This window comes from Aotus nancymaae, unplaced genomic scaffold, assembly GCF_030222135.1.
Source record: "Aotus nancymaae isolate 86718 unplaced genomic scaffold, 86718_ANA_hifiasm-v0.15.2.pri h1tg000031l, whole genome shotgun sequence".
Lineage (NCBI taxonomy): Eukaryota > Metazoa > Chordata > Mammalia > Primates > Aotidae > Aotus > Aotus nancymaae.
The window spans coordinates 3,236,597-3,258,909 of record NW_026988444.1 but is presented as its reverse complement, the minus strand read 5'-3'; the positions used below and the strand labels follow the sequence as shown (position 1 = coordinate 3,258,909).

Sequence of the window (22,313 nt, the reverse complement as noted above, 5' to 3'; positions counted from 1 at the left end):
CCCATTCCCCCGCTTCAACATTTTGTCAATCTTGCTTGTCTATCCTGTCCCCACACAGTTATTTCTCTTCCTGTAGCATTTTAAAGCAAACCACTTCATCTGTAAATACTTCAGTGGGTAGAAAGATAACCTTTTTTTGAGACAGAGTCTCACTCCATCGCCCAGGCTGGAGTGCAGTGGAGCAATCTCGGCTCACTGCAACCTCTACCTCCCAGGTTTAAGCAATTCTCCTGCCTCAGCCTACCGAGCAGTTGGGATTACAGGTGCATACCACCATGCCTGGCTAATTTTTGTACTTTTAGTAGAGAATGGGTTTCACCATTTTGGCCAAGCTAGTCTCAAACTCCTGACCTCAAATGATCCACATGCTTCAGCCTTCCAAAGTGCTAGGAATACAGGTGTGAGCCACCACACCCAGCCAGAAAGATAACCTTTTAACAGAATCTCAAGATACTGCCTCATATCCAAGTTGAAGAAAACTTTGAGATCAAGTAATCCAGTGACTTTCAAAACACTTTTGACTGAGATCCACAGTAAGGAACATATTTTATATCACAACTCACTATACCTATCCATAAATTCTGTATGTTAAAAATAATCTTTTGGCTGGGTGTGGTGGCTCACACCTGTAATCTCAGCACTTTGGGAGGCCAAGGCAGGCGGATCACTTGAGCCCAGGGGTTCGAGACCAGCCTGGCCAAAACGGCAAAAACCCAAATCTGCTAAAAATACAAAAATTAGCCTGGGATGGTGGTGTGCGCCTGTGGTCCCAGCTACTCAGCAGGCTGAGGGGCAAGAAAAGCTTGAACTCAGAAGGCAGATGTTGCAATGAACCGAGATCTCACCACAGCACTCCAGTCTGGGTGACAGAGCAAGACTGTCTCAAAAATAATTTTTTAAGAAACATTACATACTTACCCTCTCAAACTGACTTCACAACCACGTAGAGGATGCAGCCCACCATTATCTTTCCAACTTCAGATGGAGGCTGGAATGGGCCCTGTCCTGCCCCATGTCAGAGATACCTCCACATCCAAACCTAAGTCCTCTCTAACACTCACCCAAATCAGCAGACCCACTTATAAAATATTTCACCATCATCCAGACAGCCTCAGCCTCAGAACTAATTTTAAAGCAAGTATGATGATAAAAAGTTATAATTCAAAAATTACTGAAATGATCAAAGCTTTCAGACTTTAATTATCTTTTGAAATAATCAAGGGTTTGGAAGAAGATTAATGATAGAGAAAAAAAGAATATATGACATATATTATCCAAGTAAACTGTCTGATAAAGGGGCTTTCCAAGTGTACTGTGCTCACGAGTGAAGACTGCATGCTGGCCCTGGGTGTCTGGGACAGAAATGATCAAGCAAGATGGACACCCACTGATGGTAAGGCAGTACAGCCACCCCTCAAACATGCGGACAAGTTACAAATGAGCACTCTACCAGAAAGCTGGTATCATCCCTAACAAAAATAAAACTGTTACTGACTTATATACTTTTCCACTCAAAGTGGATGTGAGACAGAATGCACGTGGAAGAGGCACAAGACCTAACCGAATGCACCTCTGCTATGCTAAGGATAGAAAGCACTCAGAAAGATGACAGAACTTTACTTTTTTTTTTTTTTTTTTTTTTTTTTAAGACAGTCTCATTCTGTCACCCAGGCTGGAGTGTAATGGCATGATCTTGGCTCACTGCAACTTCTGCCTCTTGGGTTCAAGCAACTCTAGTGCCTCAACCTCCCAAGTAGCTGGGACTACAGGCATGCACCACCAGGCCCAGCTATTTTTTTTATTTTTTTTTAGACGTAATCTCACTCTGTTGCCCAGGTTGGAGCGCAGTAGCATGATCTTGGCTCACTGCAACCTCCGCCTCCCAGGTTCAAGTGATTCTCCTGCCTCAGCCTCCCAAGTAACTATGACTACAGGCACATGCCACCATGCCCAGATAATTTTTGTATTTTACTAGTAGAGATGGGGTTTCACCATGTTGGTCAAGCTGGTCTCAAACTACTGACCTCAAGTGATCCAGCTGTCTCGGCCTCCTGAAGTGCTGAGATTATCAGCCTAAGTCATCACACCTGGCCCATCTTGTTTTTATTAGACACTTGAAAAAATCCTACCTTTTCAAACAAAATTAAAAACCATTCCTAACAAACATGAAAAACAGGCTTTTTGCTGTACAAGTTTATTAAAACATAAAAAGTTTTCTTCATGCAATTATTTCACAGTACTTAGTGTTTGGGGATGCTATACTTACAAGGTAAATTAGCTTCAAGTTCTGCAACCTCTGTAGAAACAAAGAAATTATCGTTAATATTAGTTAATTATTCCACATAAAATCACCAGTTCTAAATTGGCAATTTCCTCTAGAACAATGAAAAAATAAATAAATAAACTGAATGAACTGAATGAAACCTGCTCTAAAGTTTAGACTTTAAGCCATTTAGCTACTTTCAGATATATAAAGTGACTTTCAGAATGCCAACAAATTCAGTCAAAAGTCCTTGAATATTCACTTTAATGTAAAAAAAATTTAAGTTAACACAGAAATGATGTATAGGTAGCCAGTCACTACAGTGTTCTTAATAGTGGTTCCAAGTACCGGAACAAATCCTCTCAAAATCTGATCTATATGCACCTGGTGTCTATGTCTGTTCCCAGTGCTATCTTCCAGTTACCCCCTCATAGCTACATTTCCTGGCCCCAGTCCTCTGCCCTAGGGCCTCAGACAACCCAGTCCCTCTTCTACCAGTCACTCCTTTGGTGTTTAAGCCCAGTACCCCTCTGCAGGACAAAACTGCAACCTGAGCCACTCACACAATCCTGCTCACCACTTCTATTCAACACAGTAATTATTGGGAATAAATTTAAGGAGATAAAAGATGTGTATACTGAAAACTGTAAAACACTGATGAAAGACATTAAAGAAGACACAAATAAATATATGGAAAGATATACCATGTTCATGTATTGGAAAAATTAATATTGCTAAAATGTCCACGCTACCCAAAGCAATCTACAGATTCAATGTAATCCCTATCAAAATTCCAATGGCATTTGGAATAGAAAAAAAAAATTCTAAAATTCGTCTAGGATCACAAAATACCCTGAAAAACCAAAGTAACTTGAGAAAGAACAAAGTCATAGGCATCATTCTTTCTGATTTCAAAGCTATAGAAATCAAAACAGCACAGTACTGGCATAAAAACAGACACATAGAACAGAATAGAGAGTCCAGAAATGAACCTAAGCATATACAAGTCAACTAATTTATGATACGGGTACCAAGAAAACACCATGGGGAAAGGATAGCTCCTTCAATAAATGGTGTTGGGAAAACTGGATATTCACATGCAAGGGAATAAAATTGGCTTCTTATCTTACACAATACACAAAAAATCAACTCAAAATGGATTAAAGACTTAAATGTAAGACCTGAAAGTATAAAACTCCCAGAAGAAAAGATAGGGAATAAGTTCCTTGACATGGGCCTTGGTAATGACTTTTTTATATCACACCAAAAGCTCAGGCAACAAAAGCAAAATAAGCAAGTGAGATTACGTCAAACTAAAAAGCTTCTGTACAGTAAAGGAAACAACCAGCAAAACAAAAAAGTAGCCTATGTGCCAGGCATGGCGGTTCACACCTGTAATTCCAATACTTTGCAAGGCCAGGTCTGTAGACAGCTTGAGCCCAAGAGTTTAAGACCTACCTGGGCAACATGGCAAAAACTATTTTTTTTTTTTAATACAAAAAACACAAAAATTAATGGGGCATGGTGGCACACACCTATAGTCCCAACTGCTCAAGATGTTGAAGTGGGAGGATCACCTGAGCCTGGGAGGTTGAGGCGGCAGTAAGCCAGGACCACACCACTGCACTCTACCTGGGTGACAGAGTGAGACCCTGTCTCAAAAAAAGAAAAGGTAGTCTATGAATTGCAAGAAAATATTTACAAATCATATATTCAATAAAGGATCACTATCTAAAACATACAAGGAACTCACCCACCTCAATAGCAAAATAAAAACAACAATTTAAAAATAGACAAAAAACATGAATAGATATTTCTCCAAAGAAGAAATAAAAATGGCCAACAGGTATACGCAAAGGTGCTCAACATCACTAAATATCAGGGAAATACAAATCGAAATCATGAGAAATCACCTCACACCTGTTAGAATGGCTACTAACAAAAAGAGGAGAGATAAATGTCGGCATGAGGGTGGAAAAAAGGGAACCCTTGTATACTGATAGCAGAACCGTAAACTTGGTATAGCCATTATGGAAAACAGTATGGAAGTTCCTCAAAAAATTACAAATAGAACTACCGTATCACCCAGCAATCCCACTCTGGTTGTCTACCCTAAAAACAAATTCAGGGCCGGGCGCGGTGGCTCAAGCCTGTAATCCCAGCACTTTGGGAGGCCGAGGCGGGTGGATCACGAGGTCAAGAGATCGAGACCATCCTGGTCAACATGGTGAAACCCCGTCTCTACTAATACAAAAAATTAGCTGGGCACGGTGGCGCGTGCCTGTAATCCCAGCTACTCAGGAGGCTGAGGCAGGAGAATTGCCTGAACCCAGGAGGCGGAGATTGCGGTGAGCCGAGATCGCGCCATTGCGCTCCAGCCTGGGTATCAAGAGCGAAACTCCGTCTCAAAAAAAAAAAAACAAATTCAGTATGTGGAACAGATACCTGCGCTTCCATGTTCGTTGGAGCATTATCCATAATAGGCAAAATATGGAAAGAACCTAAGTGTCACTGACAACTGACTGGATAAAGAAATTGTGGTATACACAGTACGTATGATGGAACATTGTTCAGCCTTAAGAGGTCCTGCCACGGGTAAATCTTTGCAACAACACAGGTAAATCTAGACATTATGCTATATAAAATAAGCCAGACACAGAAAGACAAATACTATATGATCTTACGTATATGTAGAATCTAAAGTCAAAATGAAGAAAAAGAAAACGGTGACTAGGGCTTGGGAATGGGGGGATGTTGGTGATGGGATACAAAGTTGTAGTTATGTAGGATGAATAAGTCTAAGGTACAGCATGATGACTATGGTTCATAATATTGTTTTGTATGCTGGAAATCTGCCAACAGAGTAGACTCAGGTGTTACCATTTTTAAAAAGGTAACTATATGAGAAGATGAATGTATTAATTCACTTCACTGTAGTAAACAACCTACTATGTATATCAAAGCAGCATATTGGACCAGGCACTGTGGCTAACACCTGCAATCCCAGTGCTTTGGGAGGCCGAGCAGGAAGATTGCTTCAGGCCAGGAGTTTGAGACCAGCCTGGGCAACACAGTGAGACCCCCACCTCGTTTTGTTTTGTTTTTGCTTTTTTTGCCTTTTTCCACAACCTCCCAACTTCTTTAAAAAAAAAAAAAAAAAGAGTCATGCATAGTGGCGCATGCCTGTAGTCCCAGCTACTCAGAAGTCTGAGGTAGAAAGATCACTCGAATCCAGGAGTTTGCGGTAATAATGAACAATCATCACCCCACTGTGATCCAGCCTGGGCAACAAAGTGAGAACTTGTCTCAAAAGACAAAAAAAAAGCTTCTTGTTGTATATCTTAAATATTTACAATAAACGACTAACAAATTACAAATAAAAAGCTGCAGTTTAGCAGGGCATGGGGAAGGGTATGCTCTGAAATGACTGACCCGGCAAAAAGTCCTCTTGTGTTTCAGACAGAAAGTAGTGTGCTCTGGGGTCTTTGGGCCAGGGAGATTCTCTCCAGCTGTGGAAACTAAGGAAGGAAAAGGTTTCTGAGCTAGGCTTTGGTGAGTAAGTAGAATTTAGTCCTGCAGAGTTAGGGGAAAAGAGGAATACTCGAAGCAGATAAATTAGCGATGTGCGAAGTACAGAGAACGGAAAAGCACAGAAACCAGAAGGCATCCAGTGTGGCCAGAACAAAGGTCCCAAAACAACAGCTGAGCACTGGGAAACAAGGTAGAAAAATAGGAACAGGATCATGGAGGGAGCCATTGGAGATTTCTGAACAGAAGTTTCTTTTTTTTTTTACTTTTTTTTTTTGAGACAGAGTTTCACTCTTATTACCCAGGCTGGAGTGCAATGGCATGATCTTGGCTCACCGCAACCTCCGCCTCCTGAGTTCAAGCAATTCTCCTGCTTCAGCCTCCCAAGTAGCTGGGACTACAGGCGTGCGCCACCACGCCCAGCTAATTTTTTTGTATTTTTAGTAGAGACAGGGTTTCACCATGTTGACCAGTATGGTCTCAATCTCTTGACCTCGTGATCCACCCGCCTCCCAAAGTGCTGGGATTACAGGCGTGAGCCACCGCGCCTAGCCCTGAACAGAAGTTTCTAAGCTTTGCCTGAAGAGGACAACATTAGAAAGGGCAAAGTGGAAGCCAGGTGACCTAAGAGATGGGCAGCAAGCACCTAGCAAAGGCAGGAAAGTCTGGAGGCCCGAGAGCAAACAGAAGAAAGAGGTTCCAGCAACTGTGCGTGGGTGGAGGGGGTCAAAGATGGCACCAAGCGGTGATGTCCTGGGAGGTGGGAGTGCCAGGGAGCGACAAGAGACAAAAGAGGAAGAGTAGGGAAGGAGGGGAAGAGGAGGAGGAAGAGGCTGGGTACACAATCAGGGCAAAGGTAAGGAGTCCCTGCAAAGGGATGCCACCTGTCATCATGAGACTGGGTAATGCCAACAAAAAGGAGAAAAAAGAACCTTGGAGAAAGCAGAGGCCAAAGAACAGGGAAAGTTACAGATGAGAACAAGCTGAAAAGCAAGAGAGCCATCAGGAACATGGTGATTCAGTGAAAGAGCACAGAGCATCCAAGGGGAAGGAGGCCCATGGAAAGGTCATCGGAAGTGGATCAGAGCTTGCTGAATGGCATTCAAAATAGCAGGAAAGCAGGAAGAGAGATGGAACCCAGAGTATGAAGTGAAGAAGCAAATGTGTGGTCACAAGAGAGAGCTGCAGCACAATTCCTTCAAGAAGTGAAGTGCGGGGAAAAAAGGCAAGGGGAAGGGGCAATGGAGGCCAGAATGCTCGCAAAGCTGACCACCGAGTGGAGGAGTGAGAAGGCCAGCTAAGGGCTCTACTCCAAGGCTCAGGGTTCAGCAGACCTGCAGGCCTCTGATCTCAGCTATTTATATGCAACAACTAAGCACCTGTGTGGAAGCACGTGGTCCATTAAATGTACTCACTCTAGGGCCCAGGTATGTGGAATGGGTACCACAAGGTGAAGTAGGACAGCAGAGGAGTTAGAGAAAGGGAGAGGCCCACCCACAGTCGCTCCCTCTCAGGGCCAGGACATGTTCTGGCCAGGGCAAACCTCCTCACACTAAGAAAAAGGGCAGATCTCTTCAGCAGAGCTGAGTGTGGGGAGTAGAGGAGAAACCGTTCATCACCCGCTTGCTGTGATTAGAAATAGTGCAAGTTCTGTGACTAAACACAAGTGCGGGAGCCTATCTTCCTGGCAGTCTTATGTGGTGGCCCCTACATTAAAAAATATTCCCTTGACTGGGTGCAGTGGCTCACACCTATAATCCCAGCACTCTGAGAGGCTAAGACAGGAGGATTACTTGAAGCCAGGAGTTTCATACCAGCTTGGGTAACATAGTGAGACTCTGTCTATACAAAAACTTTAAATATATTCATATGTTTTACTTAACAAAATATAATAATGGTGATCCTAGGAAAGGTTCACCATTATTCTTCTCATGCCCATACTGATATGTCGGTCTGTCTTTCCAACTGGCCAGATCTTGCCCTTCCTTAGAGCAGTGTGTGAGAAAGGCAGAGGGCGGAGGAAGACAACAGAGCCTCGGACCACACCACCCAACGCTGGTCCCCTCTGACAGGCAAGCCCAGTCCCCACTCTGCTCCAATAGCCCACACAGGGCACTCCCTCCACAGGTGAAGAGCAAATGAGTTGTTCATAGTGATCACTTGTAAATAAGGGTTACCTATATATAATTAAACTTGATCTTAAAGCAAATACTAACATATTTTATTCTGTATTATTTATATTTTGTTGATTAGAATTTACAAGAAACTGTTCTTGAGGGCTCTTCTTTTGAGAGATTGATGCTGGCCACTGCAATCCGGCTTTCCCAGGCTTGACTCTGTGGCAGTAGCCCAAGCCACCTCAGTAAAGGTGATAACTCCGGTCATCCAGCTTGTCCTAAGGGAATTTAGAAATGTGCCCAGAGGGCATGGTGAGCGACTGTGGATCTCAAGCAGACGGGCCAGCATGACAGAAGCGAAGGTTCAAGAGGATAGTCTAGTGCCAAGAGAAGAGGCAAAGTCTGGGCACAGAGGGACAGTGAGGAGTGGGGCCACTGACCAGTGCTAGACTGTGATGTGGTAGGGTGGAGGAGTGGGAACGAATGGGCAACAGAGCCAGACCCCTTCTCCTACCGGAATGAGGGTGCAGGAGCAAGACGCACTCAGGGGCTGGCACAGTGACGGCCAGGAAGATGCCAGACAACACCTGATGAAGAAAGGAATGGAAACCCTGGCTGCACATCCATCAGTTGGGGAGTGTTTTGCTGGTTTGACTTTTGCCAACAGCTTTGTCAGGGAACAATTTACATACTGTAAAATGGACCCATTTTAAGTAAATGATTCAATGAATTGTAGTAAAATTTGGAGCTATGTACGCATCACCACAATCTAGTACCTGCTGAGCTTTTAAAAATCCTGATGCCCAGCCCTAACCTCGACCAATCATATCAAGAGTTTCAGGTAGAACTTAGGCCTCTGAATTTTTTAAATTATCTCCCAGGGCTGGGTGCAGTGTGTCATGCCTGTAATTCCATCACTTTGGGAGGCCGAGGAGGGGAGATCACATGAGATCAGGAGTTTAAGATCAGCCTGGACAACATGGTAAAACCCTGTCTCTACAAAAGATACAAAAATGAGCCAGGCATGGTGGCATGCACCTGTAGTACCAGCTACTCAGAAGGTTGAAGTGCCTGAGAGGCAGCTGAAATCGCACCACTGCACTCCAGTTTGGGTGACAGTAAGGCCCTGCCTCAAAAAACAAAACAAAACAAAAAAAGAATTCAAATTCCAAGATGAACATCAGGCTTGCATTTGCATGTTGGGTGCAACTCACTCGGGGAAGGATGGCAGGCTGAGGGAGCCCTTGGACCCAGTCTACCAATGACCCCACCACAGTCAGAGTCCCTGCAGTCTTCCGGTCTAAGAGACAGTGCAAGCAAGAACTACAAGCCTGGGGCACAGGATTTCAATAAAGATGCTTGGCATTTTAGTTCTGCCAGGGCAGAATATTAAATAAGCCAGGCATGCTCCCTCAGTGCTCCTCTCAGGGAGTTGTCACAGATGACAAGAAGTTTTGCCGCACTTTCAATGAGGGCAAATTATAGTTCACTAACATCAACAGTTATCATCTTAGAGTCAAGGTACAGTAAGACTATAAGCAAAGCTTGGAAGCCTCTGGGCAAAGCAGCAGCCCTTCTCTGCACACCTTCACCACCTGAAGAATGCCACCTACCTACAAGGTAATGAGAAATTAAGATATTTTTAAAACTGCTAGATCTTGCCTATTCCATGATGCTAACACCTCTACCACTTAGTGGCCCGACATTTCTTGAGGCACCTGGCTGACACCTTACACAATTCTGTAGCTGCATAACTTCCTTCTGAGAAATTAGACTCTTTTCCTTTCTAACTAAAGATCAAACCACAGGACCCATTTGAAGCATGACTACACTGAAATATCAGATTGCAAAATCCACCTGATCACCACAAAGGCCCTCGCACAGCACGTACTCACCTTCTCCTGCCCTGGCCCTCACAACACAGGGCTCCTGCTGACTCCTTGCCACCTGCTCCCTGATCCTGCACACTCTGTGGGCAGGGACCATGTAACCTGCCCCAGCCCTATGAGTTCAGTACCTGGCACTGGGGCTGGGCAAACATGGGGTGCTTGGGAAAAGGGGGACACATAAGTATACTTGCCTACAAGTGGCAGTGTCCCTGCTGTGAGTTTCCTCTAAGACCCAGGAATGTTTCTCTTCACATAACTGGGAACTGAGGAGGTGCTCCCAAGGTGCTGTAGACTAAATTTGTGCCCTCCACCCCCAAATTCGTATGTTGAAGCCCTAACCCCAATGTGATGGTATTTGGAGGTAATTAGGTTTAAATCAGGTCATAGAGGTGAAGACCTCGTGGTGGGATTCATGCCCTTATTAAAAACAAAAATAAAGGGGGACCAGAGCTCCCCCTCCCTCCATGTGAAGACACAGCAAGGAGGAGGCCATCTGCAAGCCAGGAAGAGAGCCCTCACCAGGAACTTGATCATGGCCTTCCAGCCTCCAGAAGAGAAACACATGCCTATTAATTAGGCAATGAATTCTGTTCTTTTTTTTTTTTTTTAAAAAAAAGATGAGGTTTCACCATGATGGCCAGGCTGGTCTTGAACTCCTGACCTCAGGTGATCCACTCACCTTGGCCTCCCAAAGTGCTAGGATTACAGGCATAAGCCACCATGCCTGGTCATGAATTCTGTTCTGAGGGGTGTTTCGGAGATGGGGAGCACCACGGGCTCAGACCCTGATGGACTCAGCCACACACAGGTCCACAGGGAATGCCGACAACACTGGCAATGGCCAGCCCTCCAGTCAGGCCTGGACCCAAATCAGCGCCAGCTCAAATGTAGATCTGACTCTCTCCTCAGTGACCCCAGCTTCCGGAGTCAGGACAGACAGCTGCCCAAAACACTCATCGTTCCACACCCTCCAGCCAATGCAGCTACAAGCATCACTCTAGCTCCAGCCTGGAGGGCACCCTCAGAACCGGACTGGGAATACTGAAGAAATGTGGGTGTGCCTGATGGGGAGCCCTTGTGGGCATCTAGAGGCCTCCCCGTGTCAGGCCACTCCAAAGCAGGCCATGTGTTTCCAGAGACCTGGAATTGAGCCGGGAGAGCTGACTCCAGCCTTCCACCACAGTTCAGAACTGGGCCCACTACTCCAAGAAAAAGAAAGGGCCTCTGTTGTGCAGCCACCACTGGCCCTCCCCACCAGAGACAAGCTCCTGCCTCCCATAAGTTCAGCCCTACTGCCACCTGCACCACATCAGAGCCTATGTCACAGGTCAGCAAGGCAATGAGCCAGGTGCTGTGCTGTAGCAGCACCCAGATCGCTCAGTGAGGGCTGTGGCAGGCAGCCTTCAGCAATCAGTCCTTTCAGGGATTTTGTGGCTGCACAGACCTGCACTCTACACCACGCCCATTTCAGGCAACCCCCATCTAACGACTCATGGGTGCAGGGCAGGAAGACCTATCTCACTAAACTGGGAACAGCTCTGAAGGGCTATGCTTGCTCTTGCTCCAAAGCAGAGGCTGTCATGGGGCCTTCCTTGTTACTTGAGTCTCCCTGTGCCCACGCTGACGTCCCTCACCTCCCCCAACAGGTGTTGTCCCAAAGGTACCCCTTAGTAGGGATCCTGTGTGACAAACCCCCTGCCTCCTCTTGAGGAAACCCAGTCTATGGCATAAAGTCCCAAAGACATATTGATACAAATTTCTACCACCTATGGATGCGCGTGAATAACATCCTCACACAAGCCACAGTATAGGATGACAATTCTGACTGTAGCAATCTTCTACTCCAACACCCCACTTTTCTCAAAGTCCCAAAAGGGAGTTTGGATTTCACCTGGGAAGGATTCTTACTTTATCACCCCTCCAACTGCCTTGCCATGCCTTCCAACAGCCACAGACTCTGCCAGCCTCCACAGCACCACTTCCACCATAACTCCCCAGAGGACAGAAGGCCAGACTGCCACAACAGTCAAGCCATGCACAGGGCAAGCTAAACAAAGGAGCACTCTAGGTGCGGACTCCACAAACATGAAGCATGAACCATTAGGCATTCTTGTTGCACTTTATGTGTACAGCCACCTCTGTCAGAGGAGGCCCTCCCTTCTCTTTACCCAACCTCCACCACAAGCCCAAACAAACTATGACAAGCCTAAACTACTCACCACTAGCCTGGCCTGCAGCCCCTGAGGCAGGTGGAGGGAAAGGTCAGAGGGTGGGCGGGTAGGCGGGGGGTGTTATACTGTGTTCTACGTTTTGCTGCCATTTATCACCAGTGCTTTGACTCTGAAACTTGATTGTCACCAGTGCCCAGGGAGGATGGAAATGGTGGCCTCAAGAGTTGACTCTGTACCCCTCCTCGTGAGACCCTTGTTGTTCTTGATGGGTCTCACAAGGTCAAAGAACCTCAGCTGGGCCCTATCAACCCAGCCAAAGGTATTTCCTTCCTTGGAGCTGGAGGGGAGCCCAGGTTGGTGGGCTGACATGTCAGGTCCCGAAACCAGCAGAGAACTCCAGGGTGAGATCCTGAGCAGGGTAGAAGGTGTGGAGACACAGAGCTTCCTTGAACCCTCTTTTCTGTGGACCTGCACTTCTGTTCTGCTCCTTTGGTTTCTGCTTGTTGCATCTGCTCCCCCAGAGCCTGTTCTACCCCAATATGTGGGTCTGGCTGTCTTGCTGCAATAAAGCCACAACCTGGGCAAGTTTCTTAACCTCTCTGAGTCTCAGCAGTTCATGGGTAAAATGAAGCATCCATCTGGTAAGGCTTTGAAAAGTTAAACAAGTATTACCCCATTAAGTGCTTACTATGGCTCAAATAGGGCCAAAATTCATGCTGAAGCTTAATTCCACTGTGGTAGTATTAAGAGGTGGGGCCTCTGGGGAAGTGATGAGGTCATGAGGGCTCTGCCTCATGAATGGATTAGTGCCTTATGAAAGGGCAGGAGAGAACTAGCTTAGGCCCTTTTTGCCCTTCCATCTCTTCTGCCATGTGAAGACACAGCAACAAGGTGCTATCTTTGAAGCAGAGAGCTACCTTTACCAGACACCAATCCTACTAGGACCTTGATCCTGGACTTCCCAGCCTCCAAAACTGTGAGAAGTAAATCTCTATTGTTTATAAATTACCCAATGTGTGGCATTTTGTTACAGCAGCACAAATGGACTAAGAAGGTGTCCACCAGAGGGCCTGGCCCTAAATGCTCAGTATACAAAAGCTACTCTTAGCTACTATTAACCATGACAATGACTGGGTAAAGAAGATGGGACAGTCTATATGTCAGCTTCTACCCTTTCCTCTTCAGCTGGCATCTAAGCCCTCCTCACTGCAACTCCTCAGGCACTGAAGCACTCACTGTCTACTCCAAGTACAGCAACAACACACCATTTTCCTGGCTTGTGCTGCAGATGGAGCCCAGATCTGAGAAGAGATTCAAGTCCTATCAGGCACACCCAAGTACGGTGCTCCAGCTCTTGTGCTGCCCTCTGGGCCTTTTAGGGTAAATCCTTCAGTGCAACAGACTCTGAATACAATCTAGTGTTATCCCAGGCTTAGTAAGAAAGGCCAAGAAGTGAAATATAATTCTTACTCCACTTTCAACCAATCATCCATCAGGCGAAAATCCAAAACTAAGTCCAAACTCAGCGGCAGAGGTAGAACAAGATAAAGAGTACAGGCCGGGTGCAGTGGCTCATGCCTGATACACCAGCACTTTGGGAGGTCAAGGCAGGTGATCACTTGAGGTCAGTGGTTTGAAACCAGCCTGGCCAACATGTTGAAACTCTGTCTCTACTAAAATTACTAAAATTAGCTGGGCATAGTGGTGCGTGCTTGTAATTCCAGCTATTCAGGAGTATGAGGCATGAGAATCACTTGAACCCAGGAGGTGAAGGTTGCAGTTGGCAGAGATTGAGCCACTGCATTCCAGCCTGGGTGAAGGGCTGAGACTCTGTCTCAAAAAACAAAAAAAAAAGAAAAAGAAAAAAAGTACATTGTTAAGTCCCCACCAACCCAGTGCCTTCACAGTTCCCATTTCTTCCCCAGTTTAACAGTGATTTGTGTCTGGGAAGGCCAAGCACACTACTTTTATACACAGCAGCTCTTCTGCTGTTAGATTCTTTCAGGACATGTAATGTCTATGATCTCCACTTTGTCAACCTAATACAACATGAAAACAGGGAGTTCCAATACACTAATCAACCCTTTGCTTTCTAGCTGCTATACATCTAAGAAATGTAAACACTTGTTGGGTGGGTGGTTCACACCTATAATCCCAGCACTTTGGGAAGGCAGAGGTGGGTGAATCACTTGAGCCCAGGAGTTCAAGACTAGCCTGAGCAACATAATGAAACCCTGTCTTTTTTTTTTTTTTTTTTTTTGAGATGGAGTCTCACTCTGTCACCCAGATTGGAGTCCAGTAGCGTGATCTCGGCTCACTGCAAACTCTGCCTCCCAGGTTCAAGCGATTCTCCTGCCTCAGCCTCCCCAGTAGCTGAGATTACAGGCACCCACCACCATGCCCAGCTAATTTTTTTGTATTTTTAGTAGAGACAAGGTTTCTCCATGTTGGTCAGGCTGGTCTCGAACTCCTAACCTTAGGTGATCCTCCAGCCTCGGCCTCTCAAAGTGAGCCACAATGCCTGGCCAAAACCCCATCTCTACAAAAAAAAAAAAAAAAAAATTAGCTGGGCATGGTGGTGCTCACCTATAGTCCCAGCTACTCAGGAGGCTGAGGTGACAGGATCACCTGAGCCCAGGAGGTTGAGGCTGCAGTGAGCCATGATTGTGCCACTGCACTCCAGCCTGGGAGACAGAGTAAGACCCTATCTCAAAAAATTAAAAAATAAATTAAATAAATGCTAACATTTGATATAAAATAAAGTAAGGCCGCGCACAGTGGCTCATGCTTGTAATCCCAGCACTCTGGGAGGCCAAGGCGGGTGGATCACCTGAGGTCAGGAGTTTGAGACCAGCCTGGCTAACATGGTGAAACCCCATCTCTATTAAGAATACAAAAATTTGGCCAGGTGCGGTGGCTCACACTTGTAATCCCAGCATTTTGAGAGGTCAAGGTGAGTGGATCAACTGAGATCAGGAGTTCAAGACCAGCCTGACCAACATGGAGAAACCCTGTCTCTACTAAAAATACAAAATTAGCTGGGCATGGTGGTGCATGCCTGTAATCCCAGCTACTCCGGAGGTTGAGGCAGGAGAATTGCTTGAAGTCAGGAGGCGGAGGTTGCGGTGAGCCAAGATTGCACCGTTGCACTCCATACTCCAGCCTTGGCAACAAGAGTGAAAATCCTTTAAAAGAAAAAAAGAATGCAAAAATTAGCTGAGTGTGGTGTCGGCTGCCTGTAATCTCAGCTACTTGGGAGGCTGAGGCAGAATTGCTTGAACCCGAGATGGAGGTTACAGTGAGCCAAGACTGCGCCACTGCATTCCAGCCTGGGCAACAGAGTGAGACTCTGTCTCAAAAAAATAAATAGATAAAGTAAAAAGTTAACTTTATTATAATTAAGCAAATTATAATCTCCTTAAAGGCTGCAATTGTTTCTTCATCTTTTGTAGGCCTTATAACCCCTAAGAAACTGACTTTAAAGCACCTAAAAATTTTGTTTGCTAAATGAATAAACACAAATTTTACTCTTGAACATACAAATTAATATATATCTGCTTACACGCATACTCTCACACATTTCAGCAACGCTTCTCCAAGGATAAAGTGTCTCCTCACCAACAAGGATAGCAGAAGTCACTAAAACTCTAGAACACTACCTGTTACTAATTCCGTGAAGAGAACTAATTTTCCACAAGACTCGCCATAGGCTTTGACCTGAATAAAACAGGAAAAGATCCTAAGAGATTATAAAATTTGACTCCTTCCCATTTACATAACAGAAACTATGATGTTGAGAATCAGAAAGAGAGGAAGATAATGGCAGCTCTGAAACAAGTCTTAGGCCTTGCTGACTCTCAGCACCTTATTCATTTTGCTAGCATTTTGGCAGATGTGACAAAGAACATTCCAAGTGTATAAGACACACTGCAGTTTCTAATACCATTTCCTTGCAAAAGCACATTCACATCATCTGCATGGTACAATGTCCTTCCACCATAAGAGATAAGCAATTATATTTTAAAATCTTTTTAAACAGGTATTTCTATTCAGCAATAGATTGCTTTATATCCCAAAAGACTCTCCAGTCAAACTTCATTTTGTTACAGGATACAAAAACAGTTCACATGAATGATCATTACCTTTAACAAGCAATTTGTCTCTCACAGAAACCCTCCGAGTGGAGTCCGACGCTGTGGCTGCCGTCCGGGACCCTTTGAGACCATCATCACGCTTCAGTTTGCTTGCTAGCGTTAGCATTACTGCTGCCTTTACCCTGAAAGACAGCAATGAAGGCAGGATTAAAGACCAGGTCTCCAGAGACTAATCAGACATTGAGGAAAACATACAGGTGCTTTTGTATTTTGATTTTTTCCCATATGGAAATGTTTTGCATACATCAATAAGATTGGATTCCTTCATAATACATTTGAGTAAGCTCTATGCCATCCTCTATAAGCCTAACTTTTAAAATTATGAATTAACATTTTTTAAAAAAGAGTGTCATGGCTGGGCATGGTGGCTCACACTTATAATCTCAGCACTTTGGGAGGCCAAGGTGGGAGGATCGCTTGAGCCTAGGAGTTCAAGACCAGCCTGGGCAATATGGCAAAACCCGTCTCTATAAAAAAATACAAAAAAAAAAAAAGAAAGAAAGAAAGAAAGAAAGAAAAAACAACAACAAAAAAAAACTTAGCCAGGAGTGGTGGCATGCGCCTGCAGTCTCAGCTACTCGGGAAGCTGAAGTGGAAGGATACCTTGAGCCTAGGAGGTTCGGGATGCAGTGAGCCATGATTATGCCACTGCATTATGACCTGGGTGACAGAGCAAGACCGTGTCTCACAAAATAAAATAAAATAAAATAAAAAAGAGTCATGCATTTCACACTCACTGGTTACCCACTAGGTGCCAGGCCCTGGGATGTGGTTGTGACAAAGCTCCCGTGGAACATAAGGTCTGGGGTGGCCTCTACAACCTCTCAGCCAGCGTGCCCTCACCAATGGGTTCCACATGGGTCCATTACTGCCACTGGTTAAGTCTCCCCTTCCCTGCTGCAGGGGACCATACCTGGCCCATCACCACCTGAAGCAGCACAGCCTCTGGTGGAAGAAGAGTACTACTCTTTGCTCTCCTTCCTCCTTTAATAAAGCTGTGGCTACAGTCTTAATAAGCATCTTCTCATTTATTCATGCTGTGTTGCATTTACTTACATTTGTGTTTTATTTATATTTTTTGGTCATTTCAACATCAAGACTAAAAATTAAAAGTAATGCCCCAAAGTAGATTATGTTCATTGGTGGCTTCCGACCAATTTGTGTTGCAGGTTCCCCTACTGCAAGCTCACTGGGAGGGACAACAAAGACCAAACACAGGTGATGCCCCTTGCTGCTTGGGAGAGGGTTGAAGAAATGCCACAATTTGTTCAAGATTTTATTTTTTAAGGGCAGTTTTAGTACACAGTAAAATTAAGAGGAAGGTATAAAGAGATTTCCCATATGCCTCCTGCCCCAACACATGCACATTCTCCCCTATTACTAACATCCCCCACCAGAGGGTACATTTGTTACAATTAATGAACCCACGTTAACACATTATAACTCAAAGTCCACAGCTTACATTATGATCCCACTAATTATAACAGTGTAACTATCCTCTAGACTCTGTCTTCTATTTCTAACATAAACCGACATTAATCTTCCTCCTAACTCCTGCTTACTTTGCCAGAGTCGGAGAGGAGCTCTGGGACTTCTTTTGATAGAGGACAAAAATTTGTCACTAGTTCAATATTTCCATAATTTCCTTTGTTGCTTTCATATCACTTTATTTCAATACTACTATGATCGTTTTCAACAGAAAATGATCTAAAAATACTATGTGAAAAGCTTGACCTAAGCATAGAAATTTTAGGTTGAGGCTAAGATCCTAAAAGTCAAATAAGAATACTTCTCTCCTCATTAGCATTTTAAACCATTTTTAACCCAGGTCTCTTACACAGTTTTCTCATACCATCTTCTGCATATCCCCTAAAGGCTGTCAGATTTTATTTTCTATTGTTTGTATCATGGAAACACAATATAGGCCTGCATGGTGGCTCACACCTGTAATCCCAGCATTTTGGGAGGCCAAGGTGGGTGGATCACCTGAGGTCAGGAGTTCTAGACTAACCTAGCCAACATGGCAAAACACCATCTCTACTAAAAATACAAAAAAAAAAAAAAAAAAATCCAGGCATGGTGGTGGGTGCCTGTAATCTCAGCTACCCGGGAGGCTGAGGCAGGAGAAGCGCTTCAACCCGGGAGGTGGAAGTTGCAGTGAGCCGAGATTATGCCATTGTACTCCAGACTGGGCAACAAGAGTGAAACTGCATCTCAAAAAATAAAAAAAAAAATTGCAATATTTTAAAAGTGAAAATAATACATAGAACTGGGACTACAGACGTGAGCCACCATGCCCGGAAGGATATGTTTTTATCTTGAGTGTGGTCATGGTTTCAGACTGATCAATTACACAGTTTAAATATGGGCAGTTTAGTGTATTTCAATTATGCCTCAATAAAGCTGACAAAAATGTGAAAAGAAACCAATGTTAGTTTCTTCATTGCTACGCCATCTCCTCAAGTGGACCTACACAAGAGCACATCTTCACAGCTTTGCCCAGGGCAAATCAACTGTGTTCAGCTGATGAAGTTACTTCACAGGAAATAGTCACAAACACCTGTAGGGGTTTCAGCTGCCAGAGACAGTAGCACCGTCTAGAGCCAAGCTCTCCTGCTTCAGCCCCTACCTGGAATGATCTTGTGAAAAATCCCTCGAAAGGATTCCTTGTCACGGAAGTGTTTCCCTTACCAGCCAAGTCTGCAGCCATGTGTGCAGACTCGAGCACATCAGTCCTGCCACATTGTCAGGGTCACCTGATTATGGACCAAGACGTGCATCCATTCATCACTTGGGGACCAGGTGGACCCACCAGATGCCCTACACAAGGACTACCAGGTTTTATCCTCTGGCTGACCCTGACAACGAAAATGAAGCAAAGAACTACAAAATAAAAGCACAACATGCTTGAACATGAGTTCAGCAGGCAGTACCCTAGGAAAGTCAGAATGAAGAGCCCCATATCCGGCACTGAGGGAGCCGCTCAGGGGAGCCTGGGGAGAGTGATGATCCCTCACATACTGAAAGGCTCACCACCAAGAAACTCTTCTGCACCACTACAGCCCACAGGCGGCGCTTAATGATTTTATGCTCCCTATTATGCCACGCTGAAGTCTCCTCTGTGGGCAGAAGATGCCCCAATATTCAATTCCACTAGAAGAGTCAGATTGCTGGTTTACTATCTTCAAGTTTATGACTTGCAAGATATAAAAGAATGTAATACTGCTATTTTGTTTTCCATAGAAGATAAAAAAAAATGTACCTTCCTAACATTCTAAAAACATAAGGACATAATGACCATCTATTTTTCTATCATGTGTATCATTTTCACATGTCACTTTAAGGATAAACCCAAGGCCTAATTTGGAAATGTTTCCATAGTTGCAAAATTAAATCTATACCAAAGGGTTCTAACAAAAAATAAGTAGTCTGTCAAGAGGCTAGTTGAATACCTGCAGTTGTTTCAGAATTCTTTTCCTTATACAATATGCTTCAACGCTTGAAGATGTGGTTTAAAGCAAAACATCCCCTTTCCTGCAAATTATGCTCTGACTAAGGCAGCATTTCGGTAACAGATCAGCTGTTCTGAACAGCATGCTCAGTCTCTAAATTCCACAAGTTGTAATTGGCCCAGTTAGGTTCCTCCTCTGGGTGGGACCTGCTTTCAGACTGACCAGAGAAGGGATCTGGTGTGCAATTTACTAATGCCATCAAGTGATATTTACTCAGCATCCCTGCAAGCAAAGGCAAAACCAGGCCATGTCACTTGTGCAGGGACACCAGGGGCCAGTCAGCTCAAGGTGAGGGGACTACTTACTTACAATTCCTTCCTCATGGAGACGTCTCAATCCAAGCATAAACGGCGGGTCACTAGGGGACACTCAACTTCCCCAGCCAAAGGGGCCCAGATCAGGGCACAACAAAGTCCATATCCCACTTTTCTACAGAATGCCAGTGCCCAGGAACCTCCCGCTTGGCACAGGAGTACGTTGGTTGACTAACCATCTTTGGAGCCCAGTCCTTTTTATTTTCAGCAGTAAACCTGCCCCTTCCTGCACTGTCTACTACCTGAATGGCAGGTATGTCCAGGCGGGGGTCCTCAAGCCCCACAGCACTAAGCTTGGTGTGATTCTGTCTCTCAGTCTCTCTCTGCCACCTCTATGCTTCCCCCTTGCCTTCACCTCATTCCTCAGCCAGGATTCCTCTGCACCAGGCAGGCCAGTTTCCTCTTTGTTCCTTAACAACACCCTGCTCATTTCCAGAAGCTTCTATTCAATCTGATACCCAGGTCTGGAACGTCCTCCTTCCCTTCACCAACGAATCCTACCCCTTCCTTAAGGGGAAGATTCCTACCTAGATTCCAACGTCTCCTCCTCTGAGAAGCCTTCCCTGGCTATTCCAACCCATCCTGTCACCACTTCCAGGGGGTCGGGAATGCAGAGTGGGGGTCCCAGTCCTCTCCTGTGACAGATGAGGAAACTGAGCCCAGGAAGGAGAAGGCCACACCCAAGATGACACACCAGCAGAACCAGGTCTGGAACCAAGACTCTGCTGCAGTGATTGCTCCAAGACGCCCTTCCCTCCTCGTCTCCTTTGCCGTGGTAAACATTTTCCAAACTAGTCCGGGCGCCCCCAGTTGTGGGTAAGCGTCCATACTTGCTCTTCCCGCTGCAGGTACGCGGACTGGGCCGAGTTCTCACTCCCCTCACCTCCCCCGCTCCTCACGGCCTAGCGCGACTCCGGCGGCGATCGGGAGTCCAGTCCCGCTTTCTGCGGCCACGACGGGCCGGTGACCTTGGCCAGGCGCTGGACGCCCCGCTTCCTCCGTACAAGGCAGGCAGCAGATTCCGGGAGTGGGGCGTGAGCGCGGCCAGGTCTGCCACGCTCGGCCCGGGGCCTGGCTCACACCAGGTACTCGGCGCGGGCCGTCCCCCGCCGCCGCCGCGGTCACTCACGGCCGGGCCAGGCCAGCGCCCCGGCCGCCGACGCCGTCCCCGACCCCCGGCTCACTGCCCGCGGCTCCTTCCCATTCCCGCCGCTCGGCCTCGCGTCCAGGTGCCCGCGCCCGCCTGGCGCCCGGCGTGAGGAAGCCGGCGGGCCTGAGGCAGCCCCGGCGCCGCCCGCGCCCTCCGCCCGGCCCGCAGGCCAGCCCGTGCCCCGGCGGCCGCACCTCGCCCCGCCGCAGAGCCGCGCGGTCGCTCCTCACCTGGGCTCCCCGAGACAGGCGAGGCGGGCCCGGCGCCCAACACCATGCCCGGCCGGGGCGGCTGCTGCGAGATGCGGCCCCTCACAGCCGCACCGGCTCCCGGCGGCGGGACCGGAAGTGGCGGGGCGGGGACTCGGCCGCTTTCGCCCGCGGCTGCCGCGACAGCAGCGGGCGCTTTAAAAAAAAAAATTCAAAGTCGCAAAAAACTTTATTTGGAACCAGAAACGCGAACAGCGGCGGCTGCCGGTCGGGACTCGGCTGGGCGACATGACGCTCAGACTTCGCTCATTGGCAGAGGGCGCGGCCAGGGGGCGGGCACGGATTTTTCGGCTGTCGCTGATTGGCGAGTAGCAGTTAGGGGCGGGGTTTCCGAGTTGGCGCCGAAGCCCGAGTGCCCGAGCGCTGGGGGTTTTGCACTTGGCGTTCCAAGCCGGGTTCACTTCGCGGTCTGCAGGGTCTAGGGGCTCCGAGGAGCCCGGGCTGTCCTTCCCTGAAGGGGCGGCCTCCGTGGCTGGAGCTCCCGCTGTCCAGCACCGTACCTGGAGTGTAGCGGACTGGACCGGCCCCCGCAGCCTGCAGTGCGGGCGGTGAGGGAGACCGGGCGGTCAGACGCACAAACCGCCACCAACCCAAACCCGTGTGCTGCGCCCGCAGGCCCCGCTGTTCTTGTCATGTCGCTTTTATTCTTTCTTTTCGTTCTTAAATGTGTTGACAGTACCTTAAAAATTCGTTTCAACTTGTCCTCTTTCCCGCTCGTGGAGCCCAGATTCATCTCTTGCCCGTCAGAGTCCTGTGTGATTGCCAAGGGTCTGCCCTGGGGGTCAGGCAGGCCCCTGGGGGCGTGGGCCGTCGGAAAGATGAGGTTCAGCACGGAGATGGTCAGGAGACAAGGAGTTAGATTTTCATTTCCAAAAACCCCACGGAGAGGTTTCTAACAGCGGATTGGCAATACCAGTTTCTCTTCCTAAACCTGGCTGGCAGGCCT

The 22,313-nt window shown here is 46.7% G+C and overlaps 1 protein-coding gene across 1 annotated transcript in view; it reads right to left on the bottom strand.

Moving 5' to 3' along the window:
* Positions 1–21,447, bottom strand: part of UBE2F (ubiquitin conjugating enzyme E2 F (putative)) — a 76,160-nt gene extending 54,713 nt beyond the window's left edge. The window contains exons 1-3 of the mRNA XM_064383394.1: positions 21,329–21,447; positions 16,111–16,244; positions 2,267–2,296 (exon numbers count right to left, since the gene is read on the bottom strand). Coding sequence (XP_064239464.1) covers positions 2,267–2,296; positions 16,111–16,228 — 148 coding nt within the window. The 5' untranslated portion in view covers positions 16,229–16,244; positions 21,329–21,447. The remainder of the gene's footprint in view (positions 1–2,266; positions 2,297–16,110; positions 16,245–21,328) is intronic.
* Between the last annotated feature and the right edge of the window lie 866 nt (positions 21,448–22,313).